Source organism: Bidens hawaiensis, unplaced genomic scaffold (genome assembly GCF_021521415.1).
Source record: "Bidens hawaiensis isolate Kalapana, Puna unplaced genomic scaffold, B.hawaiensis_p1.1 tig00023994_1, whole genome shotgun sequence".
NCBI lineage: Eukaryota > Viridiplantae > Streptophyta > Magnoliopsida > Asterales > Asteraceae > Bidens > Bidens hawaiensis.
This window is the reverse complement of record NW_027493773.1, coordinates 230,446-257,803: the sequence shown is the minus strand read 5'-3', so window position 1 is coordinate 257,803 and position 27,358 is coordinate 230,446. Positions and strand designations below refer to the sequence as shown.

Sequence of the window (27,358 nt, the reverse complement as noted above, 5' to 3'; positions counted from 1 at the left end):
CCACCTTACCCAGAGCCGCAATTAACGCTTGAGCAAATGCCATACGGCAACTATGAGGGATGCTCTTAACAGTTGTGATAGGAAGAGAGAAGACGCGGTCAAGGAGAACCTCATCCACCACTATCCCTCCCAAGGGAGCAAAATCCCTCATAACATGTGGTTTATCAATCCCCACAATAGTATTTAACTGCAAAAGCCTCGCAAACACCAAAGCTCTTTAATTTTCAATTCCTTACTTCACATTCCAATATCCTTTTTTAGATATATGTATTTGTAAAAACAATTTTTTTTTTAAAAAAGGAAAACTACTAAAATGTCTATATTACTAACTCAAGTCAAAACTTTGTTCATTTAACCAAATATTTTCTAAAATGTCCATTGTATCCTTTAAATCAAGTCAGACGTCGGTTTTCTCTTTTAAAATGATGGCCGACGATATAAAAGTAAGTCCGGTATAAAAGTGTTGCCGAAGGAATAAAAAGTACGGTTGACGGTATAAAAAGGTGGACCAATTCCAATAAAACTAATTGAATTAAATTAAGTTTTATTTTAATATTATGAAATAAAATCTTATTAAATTTTCTTTTATAACTTTTAATACATAAGGTTTTAATTTTCATATTTACTGTTGTGAACCACTTACTTTTATTTATGCGTGGGCGCAAGGGCGGATCTAGGTACTTTAGACGGGTTTACGGAAACCCACTGAGTTTCAAAATCCATATAGAATACCTATACAGATTATGAAAGTGAACCCACATATATTTTGAGAGTGAACCAATACACAACTAGGAACTTTAGTTTAGTGGTGAACACCTTTCTTTTAATCTAGTAGACTTAGCAAACCCGGGTTCGAATCCCTGTTGCAGCTTACTGTATTAATTTAATTTCTTTTTTGGTTCGAAACTTCTTTCCAACTTCTTTTTTTAGTTTTGTTCCTTTATTTTTTTGGGATTTTCTAACATATGCCTTAAGGGCACATGTAAGAATCATTTATTTGTGGAATATATATATATTTTTGAACGACCAACTAAGTAACGCCGGGTACTCCGTACGCGACCCCCATTGGCTAAAGGTAGCTCGAGTCGGCCACGAGTCTGGACGGACGGAGCCTCTAGCAGTCCACCTATTGAAGGATTCCCCGGATAAAACCCGACCTCCACGCCCGCCAAACGGCACAGCAGCGAGGAGCAGGTAAAACCGGGTGAGATCAGGACTCGAATCCTGGCAAGCCAGGGTCATCCCTCATATCCCCCATATAAATTGGTGATAGTGAGGTTTAAACCTCATACCTCTCTATCTATTAAAGTGAGTGCTCTACCATTGAGGCACATCCAATTTATAATTTTTTTAATAACTAACATATTTAAGAAACATTTATTTTTCCGTGTTAGTTTTGTTCCTTCTCTTTCTCTCTTTTTTTAATCTTTGATTCTTTTTTACCAGTTTAGTATTCCTTAATTTTATTCTTTTTACTAGCTTTCATTTTTCTTCCTTTAACCTTAGTTCTTTACCCATCGCTAACACCAGAACATAACCCAACCATTCTGGCATTCTCCACTCTCGTGCGCCTCCATCCTTGTTTTCAAATTTCTTCACTTTAGTCTTCACAATATGGTAATTATTTTGATGTTTTGCTTCAAGTATTTTTTTATTTTTTTAAATTAGAATTAGAATGAATGATTATGTCGAAATTTGTTAAATGAATTATATAATTAGGGATGTTTAAATTTGAATGGTAGGCATTATGAATATTAAGAGATATATGTTGACCAGTTCTTCATGTAAATAATAGAAAATATGATAAATATTAAACCTATGAACCTGTTATAGTATGGAGAGTAGTAACCGTAGCAAGGCATGATGTAGTCGACATGCTTGTCATCTTGATCGAGTTCCCCTTTAGGATGTATAGTTAAGGATGATTAGGGTTCTTGAGAGGAACCCGGTTTAGAAGAGAGAGGAGACACATGATTTTCTTATGTGTGTGAGATTAGGTTATGATGTTAATTTATTCTCTCTATATATACACCCAAGGGGAAACCCTTTATTAGCTATTAAGAGTAATATGGTCCATCAACAATTACTAAGCTAATATATAATAAGGTATAATTAACTATTTTGATCTATTATTATATAAATGATAATGATGGCCATATAAATAAATATATAAAATATATTTATTCTTACATTCTCCCACTTGGCCGAATAATCATTTATTATGAGTATTAGATAAGCCTGATAAGGAGTTAACACTCATTTTAGTTTTAAACTGAAACTAGAGCAGAGAAATACAATCATTGAATTGAACATCAGCTCAAGACCCCCATTAATCATACTACAGTCCTTATTTAAAACCTAAGTAGTTATGATCAAAATTTTCAAGTAAGCCCTTTCAGAACGTTTGATTTGTATATTTAATTCGTCTATATGTCATTATGCATGCAGAACATATTAAGAGACGTACAAAATCAAAACTGATGAGGAAATTTAATAGTTAATCATTCATAGTACGATATGCAGTTGTACGTGATCATTAATAAACCCCTCATGATTATAAGCGCTTTCATAATACTTATGGGTAATAGAACTTTAGTTATAGGATCCTTCAGCATATCATGAATGTATTCGATATGAAAATTTAGATTCCTCAATTCGTTCATAAACGAATAATTAATTTCATATCAAAATTTAATGCAACACCTATCAAACTGTTACTGTTTGAGAAAACATGGTAGCTGACGTTATCACACTTAGTCTTCAATATATAAGTTATTTGGAGTTTAATAAAACTTATGAGTCCACTAATAAATATTCAACAACATTTATTGACAACAACGTTGTAATTAATCAACATATTATGTTGTTATGACTTAGGTTGTTATCAGTTCATTATGACTCCTCTATGAGATAGATTTATCTACTGACATAAGAATATATCCCGAAAATTACATTTTTTTATTTCTGAATATGACAAAGTTTAGAGTAATATACCGGTTTGAATTCTCACTTCTTCTTTTAAATTATAGTCTTTTGTTTCTTTTAAAGATATTTTAATACTCTTTTAGATGTTTTACATTAATCTAGGCATATCTAGTGTGTTACAATTTTGAGTAATATCTAAACGAGTATAGACTTGAACCTACATAAGGCTTCTACTTAATGAAACATAAGGTAATAATCTCAATGATCCTATTATCCTCTAAATAGAGCAATATTGTTTGTTACACGTGTAAGGACCCATTTAAGATAAAACTTATAGAACAAAACTAATGTCCCTTAGGGTCTATCTCAGAATGTTATGATATCTATTATGTAAGGGATATCTTTGAGATATTTCATATCAAAGCGTGTGAATAATGCTTTAACTTATGTAACATATACTTGTCAGAAGAATGCCATCTATATAAGGACAGGTTTGTTTTTAGTTGCTCCCACTCATCTTGAGGTAGGTACATTAATCCACTTGGTTTTTGATGAAAATAATTGTATAAATATTTCATCAAATTTTGATGTTTGCACTAACCCATATTAGGATTTTATTGACTTATAGACTAAATGTTCATTAACCTTCAATTTATAACATTTAGGTTGTTTTATGAGCATGTAGATATGTAAGTCAGTTATTAGGGAAAGTTGTTTTAATGTTCTTCTAACGTAGCTCTTTAACTATTATAAGCTACTTGAACAGTGATAATCCTCAAAGAAATGTTTTATAATACAGGTTATAAGATTCTGTGATGATTTATTCCCTTTTGAATCTAACATTTAATAATCAATTATGCTTCTTAGTGTCTTAACGTTTGTGTTAGGATTTAGTTTAGTTATGAACACCTCTAGGTGATTCAACCAAATCTCAAAACGTTAGCGACTTATGGAGTCAATTATGATTGATAATAATGGTTTAATTATAAGGGGTATGATCATTAAACTTTCCAACATCCAATTCAACTTTAGTTAGGGAGGTTACATAAGCATCAAATTTAGTAGGTTTTAAAACCTAGATGGCCTCCTAAGTTGATTATTGGGTAATTTTAAAAGTCTCAGTTTTATGGATTAGCTCTTAGTTAGGTTGCTATCATTTTCAGGATTCTAAGTGTGTAAGATTTGGCGCAATATGGTGTACAAGAGGTGTAATTGGAGTAAAATTTAATATCTCTCTTCCCCCCGCCTCTTGTACTTCTAACAAGTCATTATAAAGACTTTTACTGCTCCCACTGACCTTAGAAACCTTTAGGAAATTAGCATACTCAGTGTCAGTATTTAAAGACATGGTCTATTCTAACCGAGAAACAAGTTAATAATATAAGTTGTTGCAGTTTCTCTTGGTGAGGATTAATTTAGTAAGAAATCTGAATTTGTTCACGTTTAAGCAACAATGAAACTTTTGTAAGAGTAGTAGTAAATTCTAAAGAGATAAGTTTTGATGGAATAGTGTTATGATGGAGCAGTGTCTTGTACAAGAGGTGTATTTGAGATAATATCAAGTTTTCACTCCCCCTCCTCTTGCAAATCTTGTAAGTTATGATTGAGACGCTTAAGGCTCCCACTGATCATTAATATCTCTAGGAAAAATACAAGAGAAGTTTCAATGATGTACATGACGTGGAAATCTGTCATATATATGTTAGACTTGATTTGATTCCATTAACATCCAGATGTTATAATAAACTTAAAGGACATATTTAGAAGAAATCGTATTAAGTATATGTGAACGGATCTCTTTAAGACCGCGTACCATAGAATGCTGATTAGATAAAAGTAAATAGCATTTTAAATGATAAAAGAATTATGTCTGAATATTCCGTTTGAATAAGTTTCACGAATGTCAGTGAAATATAACTTATGGTGGACCCATACTTATTCCTTAAGCCAAGTAATGTTTAGGGCATTTAAGACATGATTTAAAATCACTAAGAATGAGATTATATGAAAAATCACCCTCATCAACCATGTCATGATTTCTCATGAAATTTTGTTTTAATAGATAAATATTATAGGTCTCATTTGTCTTTCGTTAAATTTTTATTTGCATTATAACCAAAGTTGTGAAAGTATACATTATCATCTAGTTCTATTTTATAAATGTTTCAATCGAGATATTGATAACAAATAGTATAAGAGTTTAAGGTAAGAGTGACTTTATGTTGGCTATGAAACCTTATAACTGTCATAATGTAACTTAAGTATTGATACTAAATTCTGATTAATCTTCAGAATATTTAAGGTATCATAAAGTGTAATTAAAAGACAGTTTATCATGGTTCTAATAACCTTAACATTTAAATTTGTCACTAACACTCATGTTAATTATTTGTTGATTTCGGGTAAACATATAGAACTAGACTCAACAAATCATGTGTTAATGGGAATATTAGGATTAGCAGACTTATATATCATTATTATACAACTATCAATTTTAGCCAGTTGTTCTTTTGAATTATGGATAGTCTTGTAATGTCTATGCCTAATCTAATGGCATATTTTTTGCAATGGGACTTCTCCTTAAGAAACCTAAATCTGGAATTGAATCAGAAGACATGGACTAAAACTTGATAAACCCTAATTTTTTAGGTTTCTTTTTTTTTCATGTTCTATTAGGAAAACAATACATAAAACTGTTTAAAATCGCTAAAATTCATATTTAGTAAACTCTAATGTTTTCGAAATCTGTTAATTTCATGTTTAAAGATTTCGATTCCAAGTTTTTTTTATGTTTAATTGTTAAAATTTTCGATGATGTTCTTCGTGTTCATCATTATTATCGAAAATTATACATATGTTGGTTCAAAATCTAGATTAAAATTTGTTAATGATTATTTAGGGAAATATTTTTTCAATCTTGGATAACTTAGAAGTTTTAATATTTTCTTAAAAGATTTGAATCCCATTAAAATAGGAAACAAATATAATTGTTAATCATTAAAAAGATTTGAACCAAATCTTATCATTATTAATTTAGTTAATAAAGATCATGGGTTAAGGGCTTAAACCAGTTTACGGGTTCACGGACTATTTAAAAATCATGTATTATGGGCTTAAAATAACTTATAGAACAAAACTAATGTCCCTTAGGGTCTATCTCAGAATGTTATGATACCACATGTTAACCAGTTCTTCATGTAAATAATAGAAAACATGATAAATATTAAACCTATGAACCTGTTACAGCATGGAGAGTAGTAACCGCAGCAGGGTATGATGTAGTCGACATGCTCGTCATCTTGATCGAGTTCCCCTTTAGGATGTATAGTTAAGGATGGTTAGGGTTCTTGAGAGGAACCGGTTTAGAAGAGAGAGGAGACACATGATTTTCTTATGTGTGTGAGATTATGTTATGATGTTAATTTATTCTCTCTATATATACACCCAAGGGAAACCCTTTATTAGCTATTAAGAGTAATATGACTCATCAACAATTACCAAGCTAATATATAATAAGGTATAATTATTTATTTTGATCTATTATTATATAAATGATAATGATGGCCATATAAATAAATATATAAAATATATTTATTCTTACAACATGTCCAAAGTTAACTGTCAAAAATGCAACCATCATCTTCAATTAGAGAACAACTTTAAGTTGTTCTTTTTTTTTAACTTAAAGACAATCATATCTATTTTATTTATGTTTTCGTTTCTATGACGATGTTTGTCTTTTTGTTAATTTATCGTATTTTTATAATGTAATGAGCCTTATACGAACTGAACCGTTAAACCGGCCCAAACCCTCGAACCGACCCGAAAAATTTTATATTCAGTCGTAAAAACTAAAGCATTTAAAAACAGTGAACCCATTGGAAAAAATTTCTGAATCCGCCATTGCGTGGGTGTAAATCTTACTCAAAATCGACTCGTGTCAAATTTAAATCAGACGTTTAGACATAATTTTGACCCTATTCAACTTTGAGTAAAGTTTATGCCGCCACATAGTTAAAAATAAACGCTTCACAAAGACATAAAATTGATTAAAATGGTTGTGACACATATTCGAAAGTTATTAAAATGGTATAATTAAACATTTATAAAATAAACTCAAAATATAAGATTTATATATATTAATAAACGAAAATACGTCGAAAAGTGGACTAACGGAAGGAAATAAATGATTTGTTTGGAAATAAATATTAAATAAAAAAATAAAATAAAAAGTATGTATTTGAGTGGTAATATATTAAGTTTTTGCATGAAACTATGTATGAATATATATATATATATATATATATATTTATATATGGATCAACTGACCCAAACACCAACAAAACTTAGATGTGTAGATGGCCATTTACTGGACATGTGTCATAACATAGATGGTTGTAAAAATTAAAATAGTAACCGACTTTAAATGTATAGAGAGAGGGTATATTATTTGTGAAGATGATGATGTATTATATAATACATGACATCTTCTTATTTGATTAAAAAAACCAGTGTTATACTATTAAATACGGTATGATCCAACTTTATTTAAATAGACATTATTAGAACTTTTTAAGTAGACGAATATTTTCTTGACATCAAATGGTAAATGTAACATTTCCAAATTTTCCAAACATTTGATGGAAAATATAAAATAAAAAAATGAAAAAATACCCCACTTTTAATAAGTGAAAAGATGGGTTCATCCCATACTGGAAGATGGAAAAAATATGAAATTTCTCACATGAGTATAAACATGGAAGGGAATTTGATCTCACATGGAAATTTGAAATAAAATGGAAGTTCTTTATAAGAATGAGTTACCATAATAATATTCTTATATGATAGGTCACTCTCAAGTGGTCCTAGCAGAGGGTGCGTAAGCACCCGACGCGCACGGGGTTCGGGAGAAGTGCGATGGGCGATGGGCGCAATGTGGCGCTTTGATGGCGCACTTTGCACTTCGCACGTTCGCGTCGCCGCTATAGGGCCGCCTTAGTATTTTTGTGGAAAATTTAAAATCCACCCATCGCGATAAGCGACATGTTTAGTTAGCCTCATCGCGTTACGCTGTGACATTCTCAAATTCGAGTTTCGATTTTCTTTCGCGTTTTACTTTAATAAATTATACTTCGAACCCGTATTGTATTGTAAACTCAACCCGGTAATTTTATAAATCATTTAAGTCGATCTTTAAATCTTCCACGTACTTAGTTCATCAAATCCGTCATGTAGGCGTGTACTAATCGTAGTTCATTTAACATAAAATTAGTTTATAAATTGTAAGGGGTAATTCTTGCCATTTTTGAATCTATATTAACATTTCTAAAGCTTAATACCCTTTTTGTAAAATATTTAGAACTTGAGGGCCTTTTCTGTAAATATATAACATACATACATACATATATATATATATATATATATATATATATATATATATAGAAAAGAGTTCAAATAAAAAAACAATTGTTTTGTGAGAAGTGTGAGAAGAGCTTTAAAATAAAACAAACCACCTAAATAGGACACTATACCATGTAAATATGAAACAATAAAATTATTTAGAAACTGCCAATCTCAACCACTAGATCATAGATCCAATGGTTTAGATCTATTCTTATTCTTCTCAGAAAAATATTGTTTTTTACATTAACCCTACCCTATATATATATATATATATATATATATATATATATATATATGTGGTTTGTTTTATTTTAAAGCTCTTCTCACACTTCTCACAAAACAATTGTTTTTTTATTGAACTCTTTTCTATATATATATATATATATATATATATAGATATATAGATATATATATATATTATATATTTACAGAAAAGGCCCTCCAAGTTCTAAATATTTTACAAAAAGGGTATTAAGCTTTAGAAATGTTAATATAGATTCAAAAATGGCAAGAATTACCCCTTACAATTTATAAACTAATTTTATGTTAAATGAACTACGATTAGTACACGCCTACATGACGGATTTGATGAACTAAGTACGTGGAAGATACCCTAACCCTAACATAATTATCCCACCCGCCCCCTTTCTTCCTCTCGGCCTTCTGGCGCCGTTTTCCAGCAACCGGCGACGCCGGCCACCCTACTCTTCTCGATCTCCGGTCGTACTCTCTCTCCCACTCTGGTCCATAACCCCGATGCAACCACCTCTCCTCCTCTCCCTCTGTTTTCGTTTTCCCGGCGAGACCCTACCTCCGACAACTCTCTCCCTCTCGAGTTTTATTTCCGGCCACCGGAAAGCCGGCCGCCTTGCACCGTCTTTCTTTCTCTCTCGCCGTGCTCTCTCTCTCCCTCTCCGTCTCACTCTCTCTCTCTCCGCCTCGTTTTTTCCGGCGCGCCTCCGGCGGCCGGAATCGTCTCCGGCGGCTTCTGTTTCTTCGTCTTCGGCAGTTTCGGCTCGGTTTCTTCCCGGTGTAGAGTCACAAGCGTATGCACATCTAATAGGTAAATTAATTTGGGCTTTAGTGCTATCAGTTTTCGAATATCGATTATCAGATCTAAATCGTTAATAATCGGTTATATTGTTGGTTACATACTTTGAAACGGGTTGGATGGGTATGGAGTTGTTTTGAATTGGAGAAAATATGAACGATCTGGTAATCAACCTATTATTGCCTTATGGGCTTAATTAACAATTGTTATCTTGGTTCGGTTGGGTTGTACGTTAGTTGTTAAACTAGAGGTCTCGGGTTCGCGTCTCGTCCTAGACCGGTTTTGGTGTTATTTTTATACTTAACAAATTTTTATGCAGGTTTGACTTTATTTTGAAAAACTTTATTTTATGAAATGTTACAGGTTTGACTTTTGTTGACTCGAGGACTTGACGAAAAACGTTACCAAGACCATTAGGATATTAGTAAAACGAACAACATAAATGTTACTTGTATTCAATTTGTTTGTGTGAACAAGATGTGTTGATTATTGATTTATGAAATAAAACGAGTTGAATAAATATTGTCACTTTAAATAGTGTCTTGTGTTTTTGGGCAATCGGTTGCACCCCGACATGTTCCGCCGCCTTTGGTCGGGGTGTGACAGATTGGTATCAAAGCCACGAGACTATAAGATAGGTGGTTAGACGTAACGACCTAGTATAGTCTTTATTTTAGGGTCCTTATACGTGTTGCCTATACGTGTTTACCCTACTTGATTGTTCAATACACTTGTTTATTTATATACTTATTTATGTCATCAAATCGTATATATATACACAAATACTCGAAACATACTAAGGTATCCTTACCTTACTTTTGTTTAATTTTATATTTACACATGCATGCATGTTCATAATAATGTAAGGTATCCTTATCTTACGGCGAAAACATTTGTTTTATTGTGTTTTATGGATCACGAGTGTTTGACTTTGATCCCGTTGTTTCAAATCTTCGTAAAGATTGTTTCATATGAGATCACCACTTTAAGTAGTCGAATGCGAGCGTTCCGCTCGCCATCCTATTTTTCGGTGTTGAAAACAATAGAACCGCGGTGGTTCGTGGACTAGTGTTTTGATAGGACGTTGTATTCCTATTTATTATTTTTGTTACAATTGTTATTCGAGTCGAAAACATGAAAAAGACACGGTGGTACGTGCACATGCTTAGACCCCAACAAGGTATTTTTGTAAAAAGGTTTTAGTGTCGGAATATCAAGTCATGGTGGTTCATGCACGACTTTTCCACCTTTAAATCTTAAGACATTTATAAGGCCCCGTTACCGGTGACTCACATTTGGACGTTGGATTTACTCATAAACACAGTTCATAATATCAGAGTTAATAAAAACATTCGCGGAATCTTAAAACATTCAAACCGTCATATTACAAAACCATACTTTGTTGTCTTAACGGGCATTCAAATCATTTAAAACATAAAACATTGTCTTTAGAATAACATAACATTTCTTGAAATGCCAGCTTCTTCAAGTCCATGCCATGTGCTTCCTCTTATGCAAGCTGCCTCAATATACTCACCTGCGTGCATACTAAAAGTCAGCTACGCTGAGTGAGTTCTAGTTAATCATACAACATACAATCTGTTCTCATACTTGCACACGTGCCCGAAGGGGTGTACATTATTCATACTTACTTTTCATACATAACTATCCGTTTTATTTAAAGAGCCTTCCGCTCTATAACCTCACAGATATTATTAGGGTCTGGTCCCTACCATCACATATATTATTAGGGTCTGGTCCCTACCATCACAGTCTTGCAATGAGTTGACGTTATTCTTTTGCTTAAAATTGTTCATGCAATTATCTTACTAAAGACAATATTCGTTAATAATTACTTTTTCTTTAAGTTTATTTTAATTTCGGGATGAAATTTCCAAAAAGTTAGGGATACTGTGACATTCTTCAAATTCGAGTGAATTCGGGTCTGGTAAGACCCATACCAGTGAATTCGGGTCAAATGCATGAGAAACCATCATTTATAAATCAAGCAATTTGGTGGCTTGAGAAAAAATATGAAGGTTTTGTTCATATATTTTTAAGATTAATATATATATATATATATATATATATATATATATATATATATATATATTTTATTTTAATTTTATGTATTGTAAGGAAGTTAATAATTATATACTTATGATTTGATGATGGATATTATTTCACAAATAAATTAGATGTTATAACCCGGTTTAAAAGTTATATTAGTTTGGTAAAACCCATTGGTTCATATATGAGACTTTATATATTTGAAAACATCGTATGGCTCGTTAGGAAATTAGCTCTGTATTATTATTTTACATAAATAAAATTTGTCACCTTTATTGTTGGTTTATGCCCATAAGAGAACAATATGCAAATATGTTATATTGTGTACGTTACATACATATGTTAGTTGTCACAATAAAGGTATTTTAACTTTTAATTTAATTATTAGTCATATATTTAAAAAAAATTAAAAAATTAATTTTTAATATATCCCTACTTTATAGGATTTTTACATTCAATATTTGGTGAGATTAGTTTTTAATTTAATGAGATGTTATAACCCGTTTAAGGAATATCTGGGTTTGGTAAGACCCATACCCATGAATTCGGGTCAAATGCATGAGAAGCCTTCATTTAAAAACCAAGCAAATCTGATGACTCCAAAAAAAGGGGGAGCGACCACATCGTGACACGTAGGATTTTTGTGTCTTCGTTTAGATATATTATAGATAGATATTATATAGCTTTAAGAAATTTAATATTTTTTGAGGAAATTTAAATGCTATATTATTTTAAATAATTACAAGGGTTAGAATTTATTATATAATTTTGAAATTTGATACAAAATATAGTGCATGATAGCAAATAAGCTATTTTCCGGCTACAATTGGGATGAGTAAAAATACATCCATTTTCGAATTTTAAGTAAGCACACGAGCGTAGCGAATTTCTTATATGGAGAGACTTAAACCTAAGACCTTCCAACTAGAGGTGCACAAAAAAACCGGTTCCGGAACCTAACTGGTGGAACCGAACCGGAACCGGTTCCAGTTCCAACCCGGTTGGAACAATACCCGGTTTGGGTATTTTTGTACCCGAAAATCGTACCCGGTTCTCATATTTATATGTCAGTACCAGTTCCAACCCGGTTCCTACCCGGTTCTTAATTGGAACCGGTTTGGTTCGTACCCGGAATAACCGGTTCCGACGGGTTTTTTTGAAGAGTCAAACAAAAGTCAAACTAGCCGTTGGAACCGGTTCCAACGGTAATATAGCCGTTGGAACCGGTTTTTTTAGACACCAATTAGCCGTTGGAACCGATTCCAACGGTAATATAGCCGTTGGAACCGGTTTTTAAGACAATAGATCCGTTGGAACCGGTTCCAACGGTAATATAGCCGTTGGAACCGGTTTTTGGGCCAAACCTATATATAACTTGTTTCCATTACTTGTTTCACCACCAAACTCAAAAACAAACTATTTATAGAAAGAAGATAACCTATTTATAGTTAAAAAACCGGTTCCAACGGTCAAAAACGGCTATATAGCCGTTGGAACCGGTTCCTAACGGCTATAATGTTTAAATTTCAAAAAAAACCGGTGGAACCGGTTTTTACGTAAAAACCGGTTCCGGTTCCTAAAAGTTTGCATTTCTGGGCATCGGTTCGGGTCGGGAACCGAACCGGTTCCTGACTGGAACCGGTTTCATTTTCTACCCGGTGTGAAAAAAACCGGTTCCGAACCGGTTCGGGTTTTCAAGGTGAACCCGATTTGTGCACCTCTACTTCCAACCCCTTTTTGTTTTAAAGGCTTTGCCTTTCAATGAGCCACGAACGCCACTGAGACTATTCAACTTTTCTGATTAAAAACCAAAATGAAAACATCACTACAAGTCTATAAGTAAAGTATCGTATTCACCATCCAGCAATATGCTTACAATTACAGAATATTACAAAATACAAAAACAAAAACAAAAAGAATCTTGAATATTCATTCATAAAGTTACACACAGATTAACAACCTAATTATACAATATCCACATCTCTTGCATCTTCTTGCCAACCACCATTATGATTATCACCTGTACTCGATTTAAATTTAAACGATCTTTGCACGCTAAATAACCGACCAAACGTGCTTTTCGATCTGGGAACAGTTTGCGGTCCTCTGTAACTACCACCGTCTCTCTTGTCAAGTTCTTCAGATATCACCTTCATAATATTCTCAAATTTTCTTCTGTATGTTGGATACCTTGATATAGACTTTGTTATCCCTTGCAACCTTCATAACAAACCAGCCACCAAGATTTAGTTTATTATTCTAATAAAGATTATATATAATATGTTGACAAGTCAACCCAACCCGATGAACTTACCTTCTAGCTATGGCTTCAAGTTCAGCCCGTCTAAGCTCAGACGCGGGTGGCGGGCCTATGTCGGCATTTTTCAACTTTTGCGGATTACCAATCAGTAAAACTAACTTGCCCAAATAGACTTCTTCAGGTTCTGAGAGATTTGATGCTTTGATTTGGTCTTTAATGACCAAAAGCGGGTTCAAGAACCAATCATAAAACGTGTCTTTCGGTCTGTTTGCCAAAGTTATCTCAGTACCGTTTTCCGCTGATGTGAAAACAAGCAAAATATATACATAAAAAACAGAATCTTTTTTTGTTATAAAAGCAAATTTAAATACAAAGAGAATGAAGTTTTGTGTACTTACACATTATTATACCAGGACTGCCGGTTTTTGCGGAGCGTAAGAGTGATTGGTAGAGACAATAAGCAGGTAGAATAACGGATTGTGGATCTTCGATCTCTTTTACGGTCATTAATCCATTCAAAACCAAGAATTCACCTTGCCGACGGCATTCTTGGAAAAAGCTATCAAGCAACTACACAAGTAGTACAACAAGTGAGTTATTTAAGAAAAGAAAAGAGTCTGGGGGTGTTTGGAATATGAGCAAACCTCCAATGGCTTCAATTCAATCATGGGGTTTCGCACTGATCCGGACCGTGAAGGTGTTTTTTTTAATGAGCCCGCCCTTGAAAAAGAGCTTGAAGCAGATAATCCAGGGTTACGTCTATATTTAGGACTGTTAAAATGGAAAGTATTAGGAAATTTACTTTATAAGTTAATGCAAAACTAAATAAATATGAGTGTGTGTATATATGCATACATATATATAGGTGTGTGTACTCTTGAATGAAAAATGTAAAATTGAAATACGAATGTATATGCATCTCTCTCCATTCTATCATTGATTTCATCTCGTCTCTTTTGAATTTCTTTTTATAGATAAAAAAAAGTGCACATATGCATATTAATGTGCACATGGTGCATACATGCATTTAGATAAAATACCATCAGGTTTGTATTTTTAAAAAAAAATCTTAAATATATTGAAATCTATTTTAGTCAATTTATATACTGTAAATAATAGTATAAGAGTTGACATGGTTCAAGCAGTTCTCAATATATTATTGGTTCTTAAATGAACACTCTCCTATAATACACACAAACACACACACACACACATGTATACATAAAGATATAGATGTTATTACTTGGGAAAGCAAGATCCTTCAGGCATGTCAAGAACATCATTGCTATATTCATCAAAAATTGACAATGCAGCTACAATATAGCGAAGTCCCATAAAGAAAGAATATTCCTGTTTCCACAAACGCAAGCTTAGAATTTACCTCAAGTTCTTTATCAATCAAAGGCATGGCAAAATTCATGAATGGCCATTATGCTTTATTTCTGATAGGTCAAATGGATAATACAAAGAACTTACCTAAAAAGGAAATGGGTCAAATACTCAAGCGTCACCAAAAATGTATTTTTAATTTATGAAACATCCGAAACTGTTTTATTCACTAAAATACATTGTTTCTGTAATAATATAGATTTTTTGGATCATATTTAACACATATAATATTTTTATTACAACAGTTGGACAGAGAGTATTTTTGAGCCTACCCGACCCATAAAATGTGGCTACTCTACAAGAAAATAAAAAAGATGTAACTTTGACTTTTGAGGTCAAACTTGATATGAGGTTTAGTAATAATAACCTGATAGACGATGATGGCAGCATACAAACCGAGGGCGATACCAGAGAGCATGGAGGCTAACAAGGCTCCGGCTACAGCCAATGGCCATAGCAAGATGGCTAGACCCGCAAACGGAACACAAATAGTCTCCAAGAACGGGCCTTCTCGGCCAATACAATCTTGAAACAGACGACGCCATCCTTTTAACAACATGTATGGACTTTTCAATGCAGCTATTATCGTGATCAATGGAAAGTCAACAATGAGTCCAAGTACCCCGAGCATAATCGCCATTGGAAGATAAACCACCCTGTAAAAACATACTATTCTGTTAATCGTCAACAAACTACTATTTTAGAAAACATTATGTTTCAAGAGTGAAATAATATCAAACCTAATCTCAATTTTACCCTCTGGCCGGCCTTCTTTGAGTTCACGCATCAATGAAAAGTATGAATATAAGCATACATCTTTCAAATCCCTGATAAACGTGAAGCTCCATTGGAAAGTGTCCCAAGTTCCATCCTTAAAAAAACAATTGAACAAAACCTTAATCAAACAAACAAACAACAAGAAATAAACAACATGTGTAACTAATTGTAGTTTTCTTAGACGGTTACTATAATACAATGTTTAAACTGATCGGTTTTCCCTTCACCGACGGCTTTAAAAGTCCCAAACATCGGCCCGAGGAAACCGTAAGCTAAGCCGCCAAGAATGCTACCAACAACAACTGCAACAGGCCAAGAAGCTAAGACGGGAGTAAACAACACGACCATAACCACTTTCATCACCGGCCCTAATCGTTTGGCACTGCAATTAAAGGAATATGGTACAAAAACTTAATAAACACAAACAGGTATTTCAAGTTTTCAAGAATTAGAGAGGTTAAAGAATTAAGAATGTGTACCTCAATATGCAAAAGTAAGTCCATACAACATGTGCTGGCCAAAGGCCAATTACAACAGCAGAGTTTCCAATTGTCATGATAATACATATTATTGGAGCTAAAATGATCCCTGAAATCAAAGATTCAATTTTTACAACATACCCATATAATTTAGCTTTCAAGAAACAATTTTTACAAGATACCCACAAATTTTGGCAATCAAGAAATGTAATTTGAGTTAGTTTAGTTGTAATTTCAAATGGGTTTTGATATAAAACCCCAAATAACCCCTCACATCAGTTCAAATTAGCACTTAATTCTTGCAAATTACAAAACAAAAGGTTTAAAGATTGAACCTTTAATGAAGCCAAGACCCAGAAGACCAACGAAGTAAGGCAAGAAGAGGATGAATTGGCCTAAAGATTTCCAAACACCTTTTGGAGGTTCCATTGAAGAAGTTGCAGATGTGTTTTCTTCCTCAACTCACTTCGAATCTCAAGAAACCCACATCAAAATCCTACCCGAATCTTGCAAGCTCAAACACAACCACAGAATTATTTTAAAAAACCACACTAATTGTGTCTGGATTACACACAGATCTTCCTGTCAAGTAAAAAAAAAAGATATTTAATAGTTGAAAATGAAATGTTTGAGCATACAATACGCTTTCATTTAATATTTTGATGTATTTTATTAAATAAACAAGATATTAATAATACACCCCATAATAGTCGGACAACCAAGTGGGTTATTCGAACATGTGTTAATGGATTTCAAATAATAGAGAATCTGGTTTTTCTGTGGTTAAAAAAATATGGGAAGAGATTAGATGAGATATGAGTATGAGGTTTCTTGTAGACTGAATTCAGATGAATATTTGGGAGAAAGACAGCGGTGGCTTTATTTAATTTAAGAAGCAACGAATAAGACATATTGACAACTAGCCTTATTCCTTGAACCGTTCCTCATTTAAAAAGTGGTGTTTTATTGTTAATGCTTCTTACTCGTTAATTAGTTCTTGGGTGGAGTTAAAAGTCAATATTCATTTTAAGTTTTCATTTATTTTTATATAATCAATCAGATAAAATTTTTTATTGTTGTTTCTTTAAACGTGATTATTTCAATACCATATGGTCAAAAGTTACCGCTATATTCAACTTAAGACAAATGATATTGAAGAGACTACATCAGATTCAGTTCAGACAAATCCCAAAAAGATAAGCCCAGCCCAATGGTATTCAATGCACTTCAGACAAGAGTCTAGGTCAACTACCGATTTGTCCATATTAGCCTGGACACTAGACAGAACTGAGGCTTACGTATTCCTGGAGTGAGGGAAGTGTCCAGCAGATAATAGCGAGGGAAATATGTGTTGGTAGCAGACAAGGCCAAGTACCTGGCCAAGACACCCAACCCATTCAAGTAGGCGTATAAACCCAACCCCAAAGCTATTGCAACTACCACAAAAGTCATGGCCATACCACCGATAATTGTGTCCAGCTAAAGAAATTATAGGAGGCAACCCTGAAGTCCGGGCAGCTGCCTCTTCCGGCCAGGGGGTCCCCGTCAAATGTTAAAGAGGAAGACGAGGACAAACACTTTGTGGACATTATACGAAGAAGAGACAATGACGAAGGGGATCCTAGAAGGGCTTTTTAAGGTTGGGAGAGTGGGTCCCTTACTCGCGAGCACCGCGTGGATGAAGTTAAAGGTATCTTTCCCGGGCCTAACAGAGGAGGAGGCCAGGGAGATGCCTTTGAACATACCGGCAAGTAGGGGTGTTCAAAAGTATCCGAATCCGCATCCGAATTATCCGATTATCCGTATCCAAACTATCCGAAAATTCGGATATCTGAATCCCGGATATCCGAAAATTCGGATTCGGATATCAATTTTCAGATTTTTTGGATAGTTCGGATATCCGAACTATCCGATATATTAGTTTTAATATTTTTTAATTTTATTTTATATAACTAATATAAACAAGAAACCTCCATCTGATTAAAATACATCCCTCTTTTCTTCTCCAACCTCAAACCCTAGCCTCCACTCTCCTATACAGATCTAGCCTCCAATCTCCCTCCACCAATGTCGGCATCGACCACCGGTGTCAGCCACTTGTCCGCCTCCACCCCCACTCCTCCACGACACTGTGAGTCACAAGTCCGGCACCCCTCCACTCGTCAACGAGTACAAACCTGAACCATCTTCGTCGTCGTTCAACTCACAACTCTCTTCGGTCTCCATTGTATTTCAGGATTACAGATCTGCAGCCATCGTCATCTTTCTTTTGTTATTGAAATGTAAATCTGGAATTTTAATATGATTTTGAATTTCCTTGTATTTTTAACCTATTGAATGAAATCTATGAAAGGGCTGATTTGATGATGATCTGGTGATTGATACAATAGCTAGAATTTTCAAGTTTTTTTTATTTTGTTTTAGATTTCGGATATCCGGTTTGATATCCGAATGGATATCCGAATTTTTGGATATCCGAAAGTCGGATATTCGAAATTTCGGATACGGATTCGGATAGTGATTTTCACTATCCGAAAGGTTCGGATATCCAGTTTCGGATATCCGAAAGGTTCGGATATCCGGTTTCGGATATCCGAAATTTCGGATATCCGGTTTTGAACAGCTCTATCAGCAAGTGTAGCAGGACACCGGGTCGCACGTGTCCACGTTTATAGAGGAAGTGGGGTGGAAGTGATGTATGAGCACTGTTTTGTGAGGCTGCGAAGAGAGATCTGAAGCAGACTAGTGGAAGACATATGTCCGTTAATAGGGTTCTCAGGGGAGGTAGTAGAACTGTTGGGGTCTCTCACCCTCCCATTCACTCTATGAGACGGGGAGAAAACCCAAACGATCTACCTTTGCTTCTCCGTAGTTCGGGCTCCCTCAAAATACAACATCATATTGGGCAGACCCGGAATGAAAGCACTCCGGGCGGTCCCGTCCACTGTACACGGATACATGAGATTCCCCACTCCTAAGGGGATAGCAATTGTCTGGTCGTCCACAGAGATAGTAGCCAGCATTGGCATGGGAACCAAAACAAAGAAAGGGGTGGAATAATAGGTTCCCAATGGAGAGCACCCGGATCAAACGGTAAGAATCGGATCACAACTATCCGACAAGGGGAAGGCTGGGCTAAAGGAAGTACTGCTCCGTAACGCCGACGTGTTCACTTGGAAACACAAGGACATGACGGGGTCCCGCGAAGCCTGGTACAACACAGTCTCAACGAGTTCCATTGGATGGAACCGGTCAAACAAAAAAAGAGGAGCCTATTCCCCTAGAAAATTCGAGCAGTGCGGGAAGAGACGACCAAACTGGTGCAAGCAGGGATCGTTAGAGAAGTCAAATATCCATAATGGATATCTAACCCGGTCATGATCGCGAAGTCGAATAGCAGCTGGCGCATGTGTATCGACTTCTAGGATTTAAATAAGGCATGCCCGAAGGACTCATACCCCATCCCGGAAGTTGAAAAGAAAATAGAATCCCTCTCCTGGTACCTCCTCAGATGTTTCCTGGATGTGTATAAGGGGTATCACCATATCCAAATGAACCCCAAAGATGAGGAAAAAACTGCGCTCTACACCAATGAGGGGACGTTTTGCTATACTAAGACGCCTTTCGGTTTGAAGAACGCGGAGGCAACATACCAACGTTTCATGGACCAGCTTTTCGATCAACAAAGGGAGAGAAACGTAGAAATCTACGTAGATGACCTGGTCATCAAAAGCACAAATGAAGACAAGATGCTAGATGAAATAAGAGAGACTTTCAGCACCCTTAGGGGAGCCAACATGAAACTTAACCCTGGCAAGTGGTCATTCGGGGTTGAAGAGGGAAAGTTCATGGGAGTCCTAGTCACTAAGGAAGGTTTCAAAGTGAACCCCGAAAAGGTAGAAGCGTTAATCCAGATGGACCCCCCCACCCCCGAAGAAATATCAAGAGGTACAAAGGATTAATGGGAGGCTGGTCTCCCTCAATCGTTTCCTTTCCAAAATAGCATAAAGAACACTCCCATTTATGGTTGTTCTAAGAAGCAGCATGAAGAAGAACAAATTCTGTTGGGATACAGAGCCAATAAGGCTTTCCAAGAGCTAAATGCCCATCTATGTGAGCTTCCCACGATCATGGCTCCACAGCCGGGAGAGGTCCTAATCCGTTACCTCTCACACACCGACAAGACGATCAGTTCCGTGCTCATGGTCGAAAGATAGGAGGTCTAAATACCCATATACTTCGCCAGCCGCACCTTGAAAGGCTCAGAAGAAAGATATTCTCCCATAGAGAAGTTAGTATTATCCCTAATATACACGGCAAGAAAGTTGTGGCGGTATTTTCAAGCCCACGTAATCTGGGTCCTGACCGATAAACCCCTTCAGCGAATACTAATGAAGCCAGAGGTCTCGAGCAGACTAGCCAAATGGGCAATAGAGCTGGGGGGTCTTACAAATGAATACAAGCCCCCGGCGGATTTCAAGGGATAATTAATAGCCGACTTCCTCACGGAAGCTCCAACACTCGAGAATGAAGAGCCCATGTCCCTGGAGGACAACCGAGAAGATGTTGAAGTCAACGCTCCAAAGGGCCCGGAAGAGCCTCTTTGGAACCTGTACACAGATGGGGCCTCGAATGAAGAGGGGAGTGGGGCAAGACTCATTCTCATCAGCCCCGAAGGGATAGAATTAACATATGTCGTATGATTGAACTTTCCCAGCACCAATAACGAGGCTGAGTACGAGGCCCTGCTAGCAGGGCTAAGGATGCAAAAAGAATCCCAGTCCAGCGTATCAGGGCTCACATGGACTCGCTGCTCGTAGCCAACCAGGTAAAGGGAGACTACGAGGCCAAGGATAACAAAATGATAGAATACTTGAAGAAGACAAAAGAGTTGTTACAAAGTTTCAAAGAGGCCGAAGTCGTCCATATTTCCCGAAGTTTAAACAAAAAAGCCGACGTTTTAAGTAAACTAGCATCCGTGGCTTTTGACCACTTGGCAAAAGATGTTAAGGTGGAGACTATCAAGCAACCATCGATAATGGAAGAAATGGTAGCCAGCGTGGAAACACCCGGGCCATGCTGGATGACCCCGATCCTACGATACTTGCGAGAAGGGATAGTGCCCGAAGACAAGCAAGGAGCTCGCAGGTTGAGGATCCGGGCCCTCCAGTACGAGATTATAGATGGGGCTCTATAACGGAGGTCCTACCTGAGACCTTCACTCAAGTGCATCGATTATGGAGAAGCTGAATATGTCATACGGGAAATCCACAAAAGCATATGTGGGATGCATGTGGGAGCAAAAAATGGCGGCTGCCCGAGCCATGAGAGCAGGATATTACTGGCCTACCATGCTCATGAGCGCCATCAGGGAAATACGGAAGTGCGACAGTTGCCAAATCTACACCCCGGTGACCCGAAAACCCAAACTTAACCTGGTCCCAGTCAGTTCTTCTTGGCCATTTCAAAAATGGGGCATCGATATACTGGGTTCCTTTCCTGAAGGGTCAGGGAAAGCCAAGTTGTTGGTGGTAGCCATCGATTACTTCACTAAGTGGATAGAAGCCAAGCCTCTAGCCACGATCACGGGCAACAGGTGAAGAGGTTTGTGTGGGAAAACATTGTTTGTCGTTTTAGGCTGCCCTATACCATCATAAGTGACAATGGGAAGCAGTTTGTAGAGGGAGTCTTTCGGGAATGGTGTGAACAGTTAAAGATCAAACAGGTCTTCACATCAGTCGCCCATCCCCAAGCAAACAGGCAGGTGGAAAGAGCAAACCGAAGCATTGTGGAAGGAATAACTGGCTGTTTGGGCAAACAACAAAGCTCATGGGTGGAGGAGCTACCACACGTTCTATGGGCTCATCGAACCATGCCAAAGGTCAGCCACGGGGAGACGCCTTTCATCCTAACCTACGACATGGAAGCCATGATACCCGTAGAGATCGGCTCACCTACCAATAGAACCCAGTTGATTGAGACCGAAAATGAAAACGATCTCAAGCTGAATCTGAACTTCGCCGAGGAAAGAAGAGAGGCGGCAGCCAGGCGAGAGATCGAATACAAGAAAAAGATAGAAAAGTATTACAACTCAAGAGTAAGGGAGGTCAAGTTCAAGGTTGGAGATTTAGTCCTACGAGAAAATGAAGCAAGTAGGAAAGAAAGGCAAGGGAAGCTAGGGCCTCGATGGGAGGGCCCCTATCAGGTCATTTGGGCCGGAGACAAATGTGCCTACAAACTGCTGTACCACACGGGGGAGGATGTACCTCGTACGTGGAACGCAATGCAACTAAGGAAATATTACGCCTGAGCCCCTTAGGGAGGGAAAGCAAAGAGGCAACACACGATAGGCGATTTATAAACATTTTGTGACAACAAGCCACGTGTTTCCAAGAAAGACCTCTAGACCCACAATAACCTCTCCGGGAGGGAACCCACGAAACGGGTCATTGCTCATGTTCTTTTTGTAATCCATTTGTGTAGTATGACCCAGATTTAATGACATGAAGTTTGTTTTGTAATGTTTGTAAAAAAACCTCTCTGAGAGGTAGCTCATGTGTCATTCATAATCTAAGAAACGCTAAAAATTGAGTCACAAACATCAAAAAATATGATTTCCTAGGAAAAACATTTAAACAAGCTCACATCAAGTGACAATTCCCTACCTCCTATCATAAAAGATGAGGGGAATGCCTCGTCGATAGGCTACATGGTTAACCAAAACAATCAAACGAAATCAGGGGATTTCCAAGCCATTCGCATGCATACACAGTCAATACATAGAACAATTAAAACACAAACACCATTGAGTGATTCAAACATTCAGTTCAGCCCCCTGAGGGAATGCAATAACATACGAACCTAGACCCTTAAGGGGTTAATAGTGCAATTATCCAGACAAAACATACAAATTTCAAAGGAAAATCTTAAAACATACAAATTTCAAAGGAAAATCTTAAAAGGGTAGTAACTACCCATAAAACTCCAACGATCACCATCACGGCAGAGGAGTTAGGGGATCAACCACAAAAGACAAAGCCTGAATCTCACACACGGACACATCAGGGGTGGTGGAAAGCTGATTCAAGATCGGAGGCTCGTAAGTGTTGTAGGCAACAAAGGCCTTTTCGGCTTCCGCCTTGGCAGTTTCTGTGAAAGTTGGGACCTCGAAAATAGGAACCCCCTTGGCCTGATAACCGTAACCCGCCTGCAGGCCGTGTTGAAACCCTGATGCGAAAACCGCCCTGTTCAAAACATCCCGGACCTGACAAGTTACACGACAAGACTTGCTCTCTCATGCACCTTCTTAGAACCATCCACCACCATCCAAGCACGATCGGCTTTGAGGTTATCACGCTTTTGCTTCAATTCCTCGCACTCCTTGCAAAGACCTTCAATCACCTGATCCTTCTGAACCTGGATCCCAACCACCTCACGTCTCAAGAACTCATGCTTCTCATGCTCTCACTTGAAATTGGTTTCCAACTGCCAGTAAAACCATAAACAATCAAGCTAACTACAAAGGCAAGAAAAGAGTAAAAAGAAAAACACTTACCTCTTGAAACTTCTCGTGGCTCGCCTGGGCCTCAGCATATTGAGCTTCCAAAATGGTGACTCGCTTCTGGGATGCCGAGAGATCCGCCGTCAACTGGACAATCTGATCCTGGGACTTCTTCATATTAGCTGCCAAACCAGACGTCTCTAAAGCTTTCTCTTCGGCCAGTACAATCTGCTGCCTCAGACCTTGGATCTTCTGTATGCCCTTCTTAATCGTCTGCTCCAACGTGTCAATCTCTTCCTGATTCTTTTGCAATATCTGGTCTGCATCGATCACGGCTTGATGGGTGGCGGCTCCCAAAGCTAAGGTCCGATAGAGATGTGTCCCGAACTCACTCACAAGATTAGTCACACTCATGGCCCGAATATGTGCGAAGTCCACAGGGGGATAATCTTGAAAAGAAAGCTGTGAGCTTGCAGGGGAGTAAGCACAGACGGACCAGCATCCAAGTCCCATTAGGGGATAAACACCTTGTATCCAGCGGATTTCTCAGCTTCAGAAGAAGGAAGATCTTTGGGAAGCAACACGTGATCTTCGGGGTGTTTACCCTTGGGATCAGCCTGATTAGAACGGGAACCAACACCGTGATTTCCTTCGGCAGAAGTGACCACCGGGAATGCAAACTCATTGTCCAAATCAACAACCTCAGCAGGAGTTCGAGCTGCAGGACGAGAGAAAGACGACTGGCCCAAGTAAGGGCGCTTGGAACTTCTCGGACGATTCTTCATAGAAGCATCAAACACATCAGACAACGGGTTCTTGCGTTTAGGGGTATCCTCCACATCAAGAAATGAATCCAGGTTGGATCAATCCAAGGAAACCGATTTGGTCTCTGAACTGGTCACTGACGCAACAGGAAGGCGGACAAACTTAGCAGTCTTCAAAGACCCTTTTTGCAAAACCTCCTTCAAGCTCATCTCTACACCAAGAAAAAAAATATTAGCAGCTTTAAAACTAAAAACGACACGACAAAAAAAGAGAGTAAACAAGAGGCTAAAGACCTCGGTCTCCCTCGAACATGGTGGGCCGGGTAGAAGGATCCGACCATATCCGGCTCAACCCGGCCATATACAATAGTGGTTCAGGGTAGGTCATAGCCTCTGTAGGGTTGGTAACGAGCAAGTTGTACAGATCATCTTCGTTCGTGGGAGGACGGGGAGCTACATCACGGATAATGGAGTCTGTGCGACGACGACTATGAAGACCAGGAGCAAAATTAGGGGAAACAAAGAAAAAACTGTTCTTCCACTATTTGGGATAGAATCCGGTAGGCATCTTCGAATAGCCTGGGGGGCTGCTTCTCCATGGGACGACGCTTAAAGGTAAACCAATCGCCATCAACTTTAAGCCGATAGAACCGACGAAATAAAGGTACTGTAGCGAAGCCCCCCATGGCCTGGCAAGCAACTTCAAAATGGGTAACCCGTAGGAAACCCAACGGGTGAACTTGTGAAAACCCTAACTTATGGAACTTCAACAAGGCAATTTGAAAATCAGTCAGAGGGTAACGGATGTTAGCACACTCTAGGTTTTTGGTGTATAAGGTAATGAGATTAGGATGACTAACATCCGTCTCATGAGGTTCAGGTAAGATCGGAGATAACAACAATGGAATATGGTACCGGGAGCATAATGTGAGCATCTTCTCCTGAGTAAGAACGAAGGTAATCGAAGACAAACCCTCATGACTCATGATAGAAGAAAAAAAGATGAAAAACAAAGGTTTAATGAGCACTAACCTGATCGGGAAATAGGGAGATGAAGGGTCAGCCGGAGAAACGAGAATCGCCAGGAGTTATGAATGATGAGAGAAAAAGAGAAGGGATAAGTGAAATGTTTATGGCGATGGGATGTTTAACCCAGGCTAAAATTACAGTTTGGAAAAGCGTGCGGTTCAATCTAAGCCACATATTTTGCCTCCTTTAATATAAACCAAGATGGGCTGGAGAATGTTTTTGGGGTTTAGAAAAAGCGAAGATGGGCCTCATCTGTGGAGTAGGCCCAAACGCCATTGATCCGGAACGAGAGAACACGGGCCATAAAGTGAAAGGTGGGTTTAGACTAAGTCTATTACTTTTGTCATAAATAACAAAAATAATAGACTGGGGGACTTGAAGAGACTACATCAGATTCAGCCCAGACAAAGCCCAAAAAGAGAAGCCCAGCCCAATGGTATCTAGTGCATTTCAGATAAGAGCCTAGGTCAACGACCGACCTGTCCCTATTAGCCTGGACACTGGACATAAAAGAGGCTTGCGTATTCCTGGGGTGAGGGAAGTGTCCAGAGGATAATAGCGAGCTCTTTGCCGAAGTCAGGATGGAGAGAAAAAACCGTTGGATAATAGATGAAACCTTAGGAGTAACGGTCCGGGGAAAGATTCCTCCGGGACCCTATATATGTATACATTCTCTTTGTAATAGGGCATGCACAAATCAATAAGAACATTCTTTACTCTCATTCTCACGGTCGTCTTATACTAAAACGAACCAAGAACACCTCACAGACACACTCACCTATTTGATTCTATAGTGATTTCGTTTGGGGTTTCTACAGATATCTTATTATAATTTGAATCATAGATGCATATTCACTGACAACAAGCTTGAAATACAGTTGCCACGCTTCATATAAAAGTATACATGTATATACGAGCGTACAAATGAATACTTGGGCATGCATCTGAAGTATGGCAATTGCCTACCACTGCTCTGAAAGTTTTACACCAATTTGCGGTCATGATTTAAGCCATTGGAACCGAGGATCATATGGTTCGTATTGTTGCAAAGAAGCTTATGTATCTTTTGTCACTTCGCATAAACTAATTACCTCATTTTTCAACCAATGGGGCTTCATTTTCATTATGCCACTAACCCTTGTGAACGAAACACCTTAGAAGACACCTTTTGAGCATTCTCACCTAAATCAATTCTATATAAAGTGTGATAAATCGTGATCTTCTCGAAGATCTTGATTCTTGAGGGGGGTTCATCTCCAAGAAACACTATGAGGTTATTTCTTTCTAAAAATAAGATATTTTCACATGTTTCTTCTTAAAAAAAATATATGTATTCTTATTAACATTTGAACTCAATTACACAATTCATTTAAGCCATTTTTATATATAAAAAAATGTTGTGCGAACTAAATCATAACCCAATTAGCTCATTTAAAAATGCAATTATTTAAACCTAATGGAAAAAATCCATTTTACTCAAGGCCTAATTTTTTTTCTTGCTTTCGGCCCAAAATTTTATTGATTCTCGGGGACACCCTCGTTTTGTTGATTCTTGATGAGGTTGTGATTGAGTTCATCATCATATCTTCATGATCTTGATCACTTAAGGCTTTTCATCTTAATTTTTCATGGAACCAACTTTGTTTTAAGATGTGAATGAAGCTCGAATCAGGAAATTTTAATGTTTTAAGATTTGATGGCATATATGTA

General features: G+C 37.2%; 2 protein-coding genes across 2 annotated transcripts; one reads left to right on the top strand and one right to left on the bottom strand.

Moving 5' to 3' along the window:
* Positions 1-13,263: 13,263 nt before the first annotated feature.
* Positions 13,264-16,972, bottom strand: LOC143568477 (putative membrane protein At3g27390). The gene is made up of 10 exons (XM_077054633.1): positions 16,690-16,972; positions 16,355-16,463; positions 16,065-16,257; positions 15,839-15,969; positions 15,466-15,754; positions 14,953-15,059; positions 14,354-14,480; positions 14,108-14,279; positions 13,764-14,007; positions 13,264-13,669 (listed from the first exon to the last, which is right to left on the bottom strand). Exons 1-10 carry the CDS (start codon positions 16,781-16,783, stop codon positions 13,414-13,416), a joined length of 1,722 nt encoding a protein of 573 aa, XP_076910748.1. The 5' UTR covers positions 16,784-16,972; the 3' UTR covers positions 13,264-13,413.
* A 4,183-nt stretch (positions 16,973-21,155) lies between these two features.
* LOC143568482 (uncharacterized) lies at positions 21,156-21,551 on the top strand. Its single transcript, XM_077054635.1, has one exon. It carries the CDS (start codon positions 21,156-21,158, stop codon positions 21,549-21,551), a length of 396 nt encoding a protein of 131 aa, XP_076910750.1.
* The last annotated feature ends 5,807 nt before the right edge of the window (positions 21,552-27,358 follow it).